This window comes from Pelmatolapia mariae, linkage group LG7, assembly GCF_036321145.2.
Source record: "Pelmatolapia mariae isolate MD_Pm_ZW linkage group LG7, Pm_UMD_F_2, whole genome shotgun sequence".
NCBI classification, from domain to species: domain Eukaryota; kingdom Metazoa; phylum Chordata; class Actinopteri; order Cichliformes; family Cichlidae; genus Pelmatolapia; species Pelmatolapia mariae.
The window spans coordinates 17980484-17991234 of record NC_086233.1 but is presented as its reverse complement, the minus strand read 5'-3'; the positions used below and the strand labels follow the sequence as shown (position 1 = coordinate 17991234).

The window sequence follows — 10751 nt, the reverse complement described above, 5'->3', positions numbered from 1 at the left end:
AACAGTGCATCAACACTGTATTTGTGTTGTATGAAAATAAGTCGAGAAACTGGTGTGCAGAGCTGTTTTGCAACTGTGGCGCAATAAAAAGTGCGACTTTTCCCTCTGTGTAAAGACAAAGATGAAGCAGGCTTCTAGACTTTAGTTAGACTGCTTCATTCTGGAAAACCACTAAGTCATCTCCTTTTATCTTTTAATTTGCTTGATAAATAAAGTCGCTTTATATATATATATATATATGAACCACACTTATATACTCTATTTCATTTGATATTTTTATGCATGGTTATTCCCAGTTTAATTAACTATTCTGGTTCAAACCAGCTGTTGTTATGACTTTTGCGGTAACGAAGACGTTGATAAACTCACGTCCTCGGAGGTGCACACGTGGAAATCCAATCATAAAGAAGACCTGTGACACTCATTTCTAACCTGCGCCTTCTTTCTGGCGGCTTCTCTGCTGCAGATGGTGTTTGGTTGTGTTGCTGCGCGAAAAGCTCGCTGGTTAAAGGAAATACAGAGGAGGAGCTGCCGTCAGTGACCCAAGAGGAAACTACTCTGTCAGATGATGGTGTAATTACAGCGTGAAGCGCAGCCCGCAACCTCGGTCGGAGCATCTCTTGCAAAGCAAAACCACCTGTGTGAACGTTTGTCTCCTGTGGATTCGTACTTTCACCAAAGATATGGAGTATAAATTCTGTGCGTAAAAAGAGACGTTTTGGAGATATGGGTTTGGTTACTGGAGAACTGGAGGAACGAGCATTAATGGGAAGTGTCACTGCTTTGCTCAGCGTGAACAAGTGAAAGAATTCATTGTAGTTATGAACTCCACGAAAGAACAACCCGGATTTCGTACGCCCACCATCCCGGTGATTATGTTCATCCTCGGGGTGGTGGGGAATGTCATCGCCATAGTTGTTCTGCGAATATCACGAAAGGAACGAAAAGAGACGACTTTCTACACACTTGTGTGTGGCCTGGCGGTGACAGACCTGCTGGGTACCTTGCTGGCCAGCCCCGTTACCATCGCCACCTACATCAAAGGCACCTGGCCTGGAGCTGATCCATTGTGCCAGTACTCCGGCTTCATCCTGCTCTTCTTCTTCGTGGTGCAGCTAGGCATTGTATTTGCAATGTCAGTGGAAAGATACCTGGCGATAAACCACGCATATTTCTACAACGAGTATGTCAACCAGAGACTCGCAGCGCTGGCTCTTTTAGCCATATACATTTCCAACGTTGTGTTTTGCGCGATGCCCAGCATGGGGTTCGGTCGTGTGAAACTCCAGGAGTCTGAGACCTGGTGTTTCATCGACTGGAACACCAGTGACACAACTGTCAAGACTTTTAATTTGATGTACGCTGGGGTGAACTCGGGCATCGTGCTGGCCACTGTCATATGCAACGTGGTCGTGTGTGGAGCTCTGATCCTGATGCACAAGCGGTTCATCCGCCGCACGTCTCTGGGAACAGATCCGCGGCGCGTCGCGGAGCTCCGGCGCAGACGAAATTTTGGACGATTAGCTGGGGCAGAGATCCAGATGGTGATCCTGCTTATAGCTACATCCGCTGTCGTCCTCATCTGCTCCATACCTTTATTGGTGAGTATGGCGAAATGGTAACGAGCAAGCGTGCCACTAGTATATGCGCGCACTAGACGGTCACAGAATTTTAACAAGCTGGTTCTTCGAGACAGAAAAACCAGCAAAGAAATTGTGTTAAACTTGATCAGAGTAATGAAAAAATAGACTGTGCGCACGCAAACACAAATACCAACACGGGTTTTACGCATATGCTTTCTGAACGTTGTGTCCTTGGTTTAGAGCTTTGTGGTCTGATGACACACTTTGTGAGCCGTCACACGTTTCGCTGTTAACACCCTTTGTGCTTTCACTTCAGCATACACACGTACACAAGGGAATACGTGTGTTTGTGTGGGGGACTAATGCGAGTATTTACAGTAACCAGTGCCGTTAAATTTGCTAACTTCAAAAGTCTCCATTCTCAGTTTATTCTCAGCTTTATCAGCACACGTCATTGTCCAACCTGAGATAATGTCAAGGAGCAAAGTTTTGAGTGTTTTTGTTAAAACATCTTCCTCTTTGTGTTACTTTCGCAGAAGTGAAGTGTGCACTAAGAGAACTGTAGCTTCAATTTGTACAACCCAGACAAGTGTCAAATTTATTATTTTTATTATTTTTAGATCAACTCAACAATACTTTATATTCTCACGGTGCCCGTTAGAAACATTTTAGGATGAGATTTTTTTCTTAATATCCGTCAAAATTATGATGTAATGATTGGAAATGATAAGAAGCAATTCATTGTAATGTTAGTAGTGATAACTGAGTGTTGTTTTAAATCTTAAGATTTAAACTTCCGGGCCTGTGGGTCTTGAAAAAGACAACTGACGATTAGACTCGGGGGAAGCCCAAGTGCCAAAATCTCATTTGGTATATGAGAGCAAGAAATGTGGGAATTTCTTTTATTGGCTTCTTGCCCTTTGTACTTTACCTCAGTTAGCAGAAGTCAGATAGTGTCTGTTTATGCTTGACTATTCCATTTCAACTGTGTAAGAATATTAAATAAATATATAAACTATTACTCTTAAATGAAGGAATCAAGTGTAGCCAATCAAGTGTAGACAAAAACCAAAAAATTGAATTGTTTGCTTTTGTGAAATGTTATTCTGTGTTCTTTTACAGCTCAGCAATAAATAAATAAAAATGTTGATGCTGATTAAACTTTTCTACCTTTCTGTTTTCTCTGCTTCCCTCTCAGCTGAGGATCTTCATAAATCAGCTGTTCAGAAACCGCAAAGACGAGAACTCGATACTTGACGACCTGCAGGCCATCCGCATGGCTTCTGTCAACCCCATCCTAGACCCCTGGATCTACATCTTGTTCAGAAAGACAGTTGTTCTCAAGCTAATGGAGAAAATCAAGTGTCTGTTCTGTAAAATGGGTGGACGGGGACGAAGCAGCGGCAGGCACTTCCTCTGTGCTGAGGGTTATCTCTCCTCATCCATCGTCTCTCGGGACTCACCGTCACTGATGTCCCGTGAATTGCGGGAAATGGTGAACACATCGCACACCATGCTGTACCCATCAGAGAGAAACATGCAGGCGCATGGGTCAGTTCAGGCGGGAGTGCAGGGTGATTCTAGCATTCCTGCTGTACAGACATTGAAGGTCCCCCGGGAGGTCCACGGGTTTAAGAGGGGACACGGAGTATTAGAGGACAAAGTGTCGGAAACACCACTGAAAGAGCCTCCAGTGTGTCCCAAAGACCCACCTCTACATGTCACCTTTACAGATGAGACAGCAGATATACAAGAAAAATGTATATAACCATGAGTGTAATCACCAAAATAAGACTTTCCCCTCAAAGATGGGAACCAGTGAAAGCACTGCAAACAAAATTTGGAGACTGAAAAATCTGTCAGTCTGTAGATATCTTGTGGACTGCTACAAACATTTGACAGATGAATTACAGACCTTCTGTAAGTACCCGTTATCAGTGTGTCACTCCCCATTCATTCTTTGCCATATTGCTAAACTCACATGAATACAACCACATAACTTTTATTAGTACAACCCCACCGGGGGAGCATCATAAAGCTCTCCTGTTGCACTTTTTGAATTTCAGCTCATTGCCAGGTTGTCTTTGTTTCGCTGTGATTCAACAACCTGCACAATGTCTGTAAAGAATTTGTTGTGTTAAAATGTGAACAGTGTGCCAGGATGTTAATTTATTTTTAGTGTGAAATTATACGTTACTGTCTTCTCCGTGAGAAGGTTCGGTTAGTTTGAAGAAAGGTGCGGGATGAATGTGTGTTCGTGTTTTATTTTGTTTGTTTGTTTGTTTGTTTCAAACATTAAACTTTTATTGGTTGTCAGAGCAGCTCTTTCATCAAAACTATGATCATGCCATCCCCTGAATCCCATAACAAAGGCAGCTATACACTAGAGTTCCACAGTGCAGACACTGGAGGACGTTAGACTTCAAAGTGACTCCTAAAAATCCTTCTAATCCCGTCATTTTATTGACTTAATTTGTAATGCAATGCGTAATAATCCCAGCTAATCAGAGTTTATAAGGAAGATAAGGCAGGAAATGAAAGCTGAAGCCATGACCTCGATATACTGCTGCTATAAAGACTTATATAAAGATAAACACATGTTCATGTTCAGTGTCAGATTTATCACAAAATGTTGTGTAAATGTGTCTAATGAAAAAAACAGCAACAACTTATGTACCAAATTTATAAACAAAATAAAAGTGTCTAAATATTCATATAAGCTAATAAACGTCAGTGTGTTGTTTTCTTTTGGCATCAACAGGAAGAGTGAATATGACCGTCAATGATGTGCTTAAAACGTGCAAACAAGTATAAACAGCAAATAAATGCTTGATGATGTACAGTTACTGTACTTCAGTAAGTTCTGGAAGAACGACACATTTTTTTTGAAGCTTTACTTCTGTACAGCACCACAGAGGTTTTTAAACAGTCAAGATGTGACTGAAGCGCAGGTGTTCAGCTTTAATTTGTTTCATTAGGTCTTTAGAAATTACAGCTTTTTTATACACAGATCCACATTAAAAAAGGATTGTTTTAATGCGTTAATGAAGTCAGTGACTGCTCGAAGTCTAGAACCCAATGTTGTGTTTCGCCCCTTGAGATGATCTACCAGGTCTTTGCTTCAGTTGCCTTTAGGTGCGGTTCTATTTGTGGGTCTCTCTGTCTCCTTCGCTAACTAAAAAAGTATTGAGTTGCGATCAGGTGTCTTGGCGTCTTGGCGACTTGGCCACGGAACCGTTTGCCATTTCTTTACCTTGAGAAATTCTCTGGTTATGTTTTAAGTATGCTTTGGGTACATTTTCACTATGAAGCAGTGTCTGATCAGTTTTGCAGCATTTGCTGAACTTCAGCAGAGAGTGTTCATCCTCTGCTTCTAGCAGTAGTCACATCATCAATAACCAGCAGTGACCCGGTTCCACTGGCAGGCATAGATGCCTATGCCATAACATAACAACACCATGTTTGACAGATGACTTGTTGTTCCTTTCCTTCTCCACACGTTTCCCTTCATTCTGGTGCAAAATAATCTTTGTTTCTTCTTTCCAAAGGTTTTTTTTTTACTTTTTTGCATTTTTTCAAAACTCTGCATGCTCTTTTAGATGTTTTCTGGTGAATACCTTCCTGGTTTTCCTGTTTTTTAGTCTGACCAGTGCTTTACACCTTGTTGTAAACCCTCTTGATTTCCATCCACAAAGGTATCTCCTAATTATAGACTTCAGAGCTCTTGTTGACATCTCCTTGGACCTCTTAATGAGAGTTCCAGTGAACGGTTACCAAATTCAAGATCAGCACTTGAAATGAACCCAGATGTTTTGTCTGCTGAATTTGTGATGGAATAATGAGGGGACGGACATCGCCTGGTCATGAGACAGCTTGTCAGTCAAATGTCCGATTACTTCTGAGCATCTGAAAATGGGGTACTGTGTCTGCACTTCAGTCACATCTTGACTGTGTGATTTAAAAGCTACTGCAGTGGTATACAGAGGCAAAACACAAAAATATGTGTTAACGTCCAAATACTTATGAACCTACTAACATTACAAGCAAGTGCTTCTCCGAGTCTACTGAAAACAATATTGATCAGTCCAGCAAAGATTGAGTTAAAATCATTAGTTATCACTTCAGGGTTAATGGCGTTCACCACTTTGTCAATTAAAACAATGAAACTGGTTCAATTCTGTTCAGTTTATGTAGCACCAATTTACAGTACTCATTTAGCACTTTCTATTCTAAGGTAAGGATCCTACAGTATTATAGATACGGGATCATGGATTGTAGGGTGTCAATGAGCAAGTACGTAAGGACAACGGGGACAAATAACATGACTGCGTGTGTTTAGGAAAAAAGCGAAAAGAAAAGGATAGAAAAAAGACAACTTACAGAACAAAGCATAAACTACAGAGAGAGAGAAGACCAAAATTAAATAGTGGCCGGTAAATGCAGAGGAAGTAAAAGGGAGTTTTTAGGATATCCGGAGATTAAGGAATTACAATAGTCCAGCCTACAGGTAAAAAATGCCTGGCCCCATTGTGGAAGTGATTCTTTGCAACAAGAAAAAAGCAAAAAGCAAAACAAAAGGGAAAGTAGACGACTTAAACACAACCCAAGTGAAATTTAAAAATTTCTATGCTATGGATGTTTATAAAAGATGTAGCACCTGCCATCCCCTTGGTCAGCACTGATTGCTTTGAGCAAATTTAAAATCAATAGCCAGTTCAGATGGCAGGACATCGTTCACTTGCAGACAGCTGGTTTCTTTACCCCTGATGATTTCCAGTTCCACTGTGGCCTCCGTCCAGAGCCTTCCGAGAGCAATGAAATGCCCCTCTGAGAACAATAACCCTTTAAAGACAGCTCTGACCTCAGACTTTGAAATCTGTTAAAGCTGTAGAGCCTCTCGGGAGACAGGAAATAGTGACTGACAAAACAGTTGTGACAGGATTTTAGCAGAGACTCGGAAGGAAAAACGATTCTCCTTGGAAACTTGTCCCTTCTCTCCCCATCTCATCAGCTCGCGCCGCTAACATGTGACATATGTGACAGCCTGTTTTAGACATTTAAACTCTTGCCATGATGAGCCTGTGAAAGCAAAGGGTTATTAGAAGATGCCATTGAAAAAGAGGCCAGTTGTGCCATTTTGGGCTTTTAGAATAACTATTGCACTATTTTAACTTGAGCTGTTTTTACCCAATCAGGATATTTGAGGATGAAAACAGAATCAAATTGATTTAGATGATGTTTGTCAGAGAGTAGCTGAGGAATAATGGCACTTATTAGCATTGCAAACAATTTAAAAAGGTTGTAATTACATTCTAGCTGATGGCTTACTAAACTATACTGTGCACTCATCGTTTTCATGAGCTGGAATAGAATGGCTGATCTTGTTTTTATCTTGGGAGTGTGTATCTTCATGGCAACACGACCATAGCAGGAACTATCACAAAGGTCGTTCTGAGTATTTTGGCAGATGTATCTGAAGGCAGATTTTGTCAAAACAATAGCCTCTCTGCAAAACTGTGCAGGCTGCAATCATGAAACTTTAAGACGTGTAGCTTATATTGAAATAAAAGCCAAGAAAGGTGTGGTCCGACACATGGCCACTTAGTGCTTGTGCAGTAATGCAGAAAAGACAACTGAGTGACAGCTTGTACAATCCCATCCCAGCATGCTGGGATATGTCTTCAGGACATATTACAGTATCGATCAGCCACTGAATAGTGGTGCTGGCTGCTTCTTGGCAGTTTCTAACTTTATTTATACAACTGGAGATAAAGAGCAACGCATGACACATTACGCCATCTCAATATTTATTTCACAGAAACCAAAATGCAGAAGTATTGTGTAAAAAAAACTAAGCACACCCCATGATTCAATATCATGTAGAAGTACTTTTACTAATAACTGGAAGTAAACATTTTCCCATTTGATCTGTTTTAGTCTCCCACATTTTTGAAGAGGAATTTTGTCTCATTCGTCTCTACAGTGTTGCCTCAATTCAATGAAGTTTGCAGTTATGCACGGCTCTTTTAAGGTCCCATTTCCGTAAGGTAGAGGTCTAGGCTTGACTGGGCCATTGTGACACCTTGATTCTTTTCTTTTTTAGACATTCTGTTGTCAATTTGGTGCTGTGTTTGAGATCATTGTCCTGTTACATGACCCAGTTTGGGCCAAGCTTTAGTTGCTGGACAAATGGCCCAACGTTTGACTCTAGAATACTTTGGTATACAGAGGAGTTCATGGTCAACTCAATGACTGTAAAATCAGTCTAAATTATTATGTCTCTGCCACTGTGCTTGACAATTGGTCAGAGGTGTTTGTGCTGATATGTGTGTTATGGCCAAATATCTCCATTTTGGTTTGTTCAGATGCAACTTTACACATTTAAGCTGTGCTGGCATGCTCTTTTTAGATATAAGAGGGTTTCTTCTGGCAACCCTGGGGATATCTGCTCCTGAGAAGATGGGTAACTGTGAATAATTCTCACTGTGGAATGATGGACTTCACTATGATTTAACATGTCCTTTTAAGCCTTCCCATGGCAGCAACAATCACTTCTTCATAACTATTGTAGATGCCTTTGTTTGAACCCACATAAATCGTTCTAGAGAAAAAGTAAAAAGAGTTATCTTAATCTGTAGGACTTTTTGTCTGGTACCCAAGTGTATTCAGTAAATAAATAAAATTCATCATGCTTTATGTGCCAATGTGCATAGCATTTGGTCCACAGGAAAAGTCAGAAGATGAACAAAATCATTACAGGTTTTCCTCCAGGGATGACTTGCCTTGCAGACATCTTCACATAAAACCACCCAATAACTGTTGAGACTGTTGATCGCAACATGAAGTGGCAGATTGACTAATACTTTTATCCCTTGAGCTACACTGTTAGAATGGGGGGAAAAAGTTCCCAAAACTCTGCTGAAGAGTAGGAAAAAGCCAGTAGCCAGTACATACCTGACGGCGTCAGAACAACTTCAAAGCAGCCGTACTCTTAGAAAAACAAAAGTTTTGACTTGTCCCAGAAATGCTGAGGCATCTGTGAAGTAGGAGGTGCAGGTTCGGCTGAGCAAAGCCAGTTAACAACAGTTCCTTTTTTTCATGCATTTTCTTTTATTTCTTTTGGAAAGTTTGGATTTACATTGAAATTGAACACGTGGCTTGACCAGCATTTGAACCATCCAAATACAGTGTGTTTAAAATCGCTTGGCGCACCCTGATTATACACAGGTGACCTCCATTCATCTTATTATGCAACTTCCAAAAACAACAGCTGCACCAGCGATGTTTTTGGGTGTGTCTCAGACAAGCGTGTCACAACTTATATAATCTTTATATATACATATATATTTCAGAAGTTAGATTACTTTGTAGAAATGTCTTCTTTTTCTCTTTGCCATATTTCGCTATTTCAAAAAGTGTTAGTAGTTTGTTTTCTTTCCTGTTATTATTATTATTATTACACAGTGTTCCTGTCAGTCATCTGAAGCGCTGACATTTATCACCACTGAGAATCAATCTATATCCCGCCTCGTGTTTACATTACCCATCTGTGGTGCTGACTGATCAAGTAATTAATTATATGCAGTTTGCGTTCACCTTCCTAATCGTGTTTTTTTTTTTAACTGAAATGAATGTTTTTCCCATCCTTCCTACAATCCAGACAAGAAAAGGGAAGTGACCGCTCTTTGCAAATAACTTCTTCAACAGTTTCTTGGAATCAGATGTTCCAGCTAATCAGGTGAGACTTCACAGATGTGCCCCTCACTTAGAGGCATACAAATTCTGTACTGAAAAGGACAGCCTTTTCCCTTCAGAGCAGCCTTAATTCTTTCTGACATGGATTTTGTTTAATATTTGACATGATAGCATCACAGTTGCTGGAGATGTGATGGCTGCACATCCATGACATGAATATGACGTTCCAACACATCTAGAAGATGCTCTGTTGGATTGAGATCTGCTGACTGTGGAGGCCATTGGAGTACAGTGAACTAACGGTCACTATTCAAGAAACCGCTTTGAGATGATATGAGCTTTGTGGCATGGCACATTATCCTGCTGGAAGTAGGCATCAGAAGATGGGATCACTGTTGTCCTAAAGAGACAGATGTAAAGGGGTGTGCAGTACTGCTGCTGTAGCCAACCTGCTTCAAAGTTTGATGTTTGTTGTATGTTCATAAATGTTTTTCTGCTTACTTTAGTTGTAAGAAGTATTTATTTGAGCTTCTCTTGCCTTACTTTCAGCTCAAAGCAGTGCGACTGTTTTCCTCTGACCTAAGGCATTAAGGTGTTTTTCCTCCAAGAACTACCACTCGCTAGATATTTTCTCTTGTTCAGACGATCCTCTATAAAACTTAGTGGTGGTAATGAAAACTAAAACAAAGCTGGGAAGGCTCAAAAACATTTCTAAGAACTTGGTGTTCATCATTTTTCAGGAAACAAGAAGTGGGTTAACAACTTAAAGCTCTTTAGCTGCAATGATGCTTTGAAAGTTGGCACTACCAGTTCCTACAGGTGGCCCAATTTTCCTTGATTACTTAGAAGCCCGTCTGTCTCCACAAAAGTACTGTTGGAACACAATGTGGCACCATACCCTCATAAGCATTATCTGAACAGTATTGTACTGCTTCATAAAGACAATGAGAAAAAAGGCAATTCAACTGGGGGAAACTGACAGGAAGAGGTCTGGCAAACCTAAAGCCACAACAGAAACAGAAAAACATTTCTAAGAGTTAACAGCTTGGATGATAGGTGTCTCACAGGACCACAGCTTCAAGATAGCATACAAGCGGTTGCAGCAAGCAATTCACAGCTCTGTGCTGTTAAACACCGCCAATGGACTACTGAAGACTGGAAGAAGGTGTTGGAGATGAATCAAAATTTAAAATCTTTCTGTATGCCGTCAGCTATGCAAGAACAAGAATATAGGCTTGAAAATATGGAGTGGCAGCACACCCTCGAAACGTAACAACACCAACTTCAAGCTGGTTTGGATGAACTGGACATAAGAGTGAAAGCAAAGCAACCTACAGGTGTCACAGATTTATAGGAACCTCTGGAACAGAGCTGGGAAGAACTTTTGGAAAAATATTTGGTTTCCATTGTGGAGAAAATACCAAACTTAGCTGTTATATCTGCCAAAGGTGGCTGTTTAGATACTCTGGTTTG

General features: G+C 40.7%; 1 protein-coding gene across 1 annotated transcript; it reads left to right on the top strand.

The window, feature by feature from the left end:
* The first annotated feature begins 619 nt into the window (after positions 1 to 619).
* Positions 620 to 4251, top strand: ptger4b (prostaglandin E receptor 4 (subtype EP4) b). Its single transcript, XM_063480592.1, has 2 exons — positions 620 to 1601; positions 2782 to 4251. The coding sequence occupies exons 1-2, from the start codon at positions 822 to 824 to the stop codon at positions 3349 to 3351; spliced, it is 1350 nt and encodes a 449-aa protein (XP_063336662.1). The 5' UTR covers positions 620 to 821; the 3' UTR covers positions 3352 to 4251.
* The last annotated feature ends 6500 nt before the right edge of the window (positions 4252 to 10751 follow it).

Excerpts from the sequence above, each read along its gene's own strand:
- ptger4b (XM_063480592.1), top strand. The coding sequence starts at position 822 with ATGAACTCCACGAAAGAACAACCCGGATTTCGTACGCCCACCATCCCG. Across the intron at positions 1,602-2,781 it reads TCTGCTCCATACCTTTATTG|CTGAGGATCTTCATAAATCA; the intron begins GTGAGTATGGCG and ends CTTCCCTCTCAG.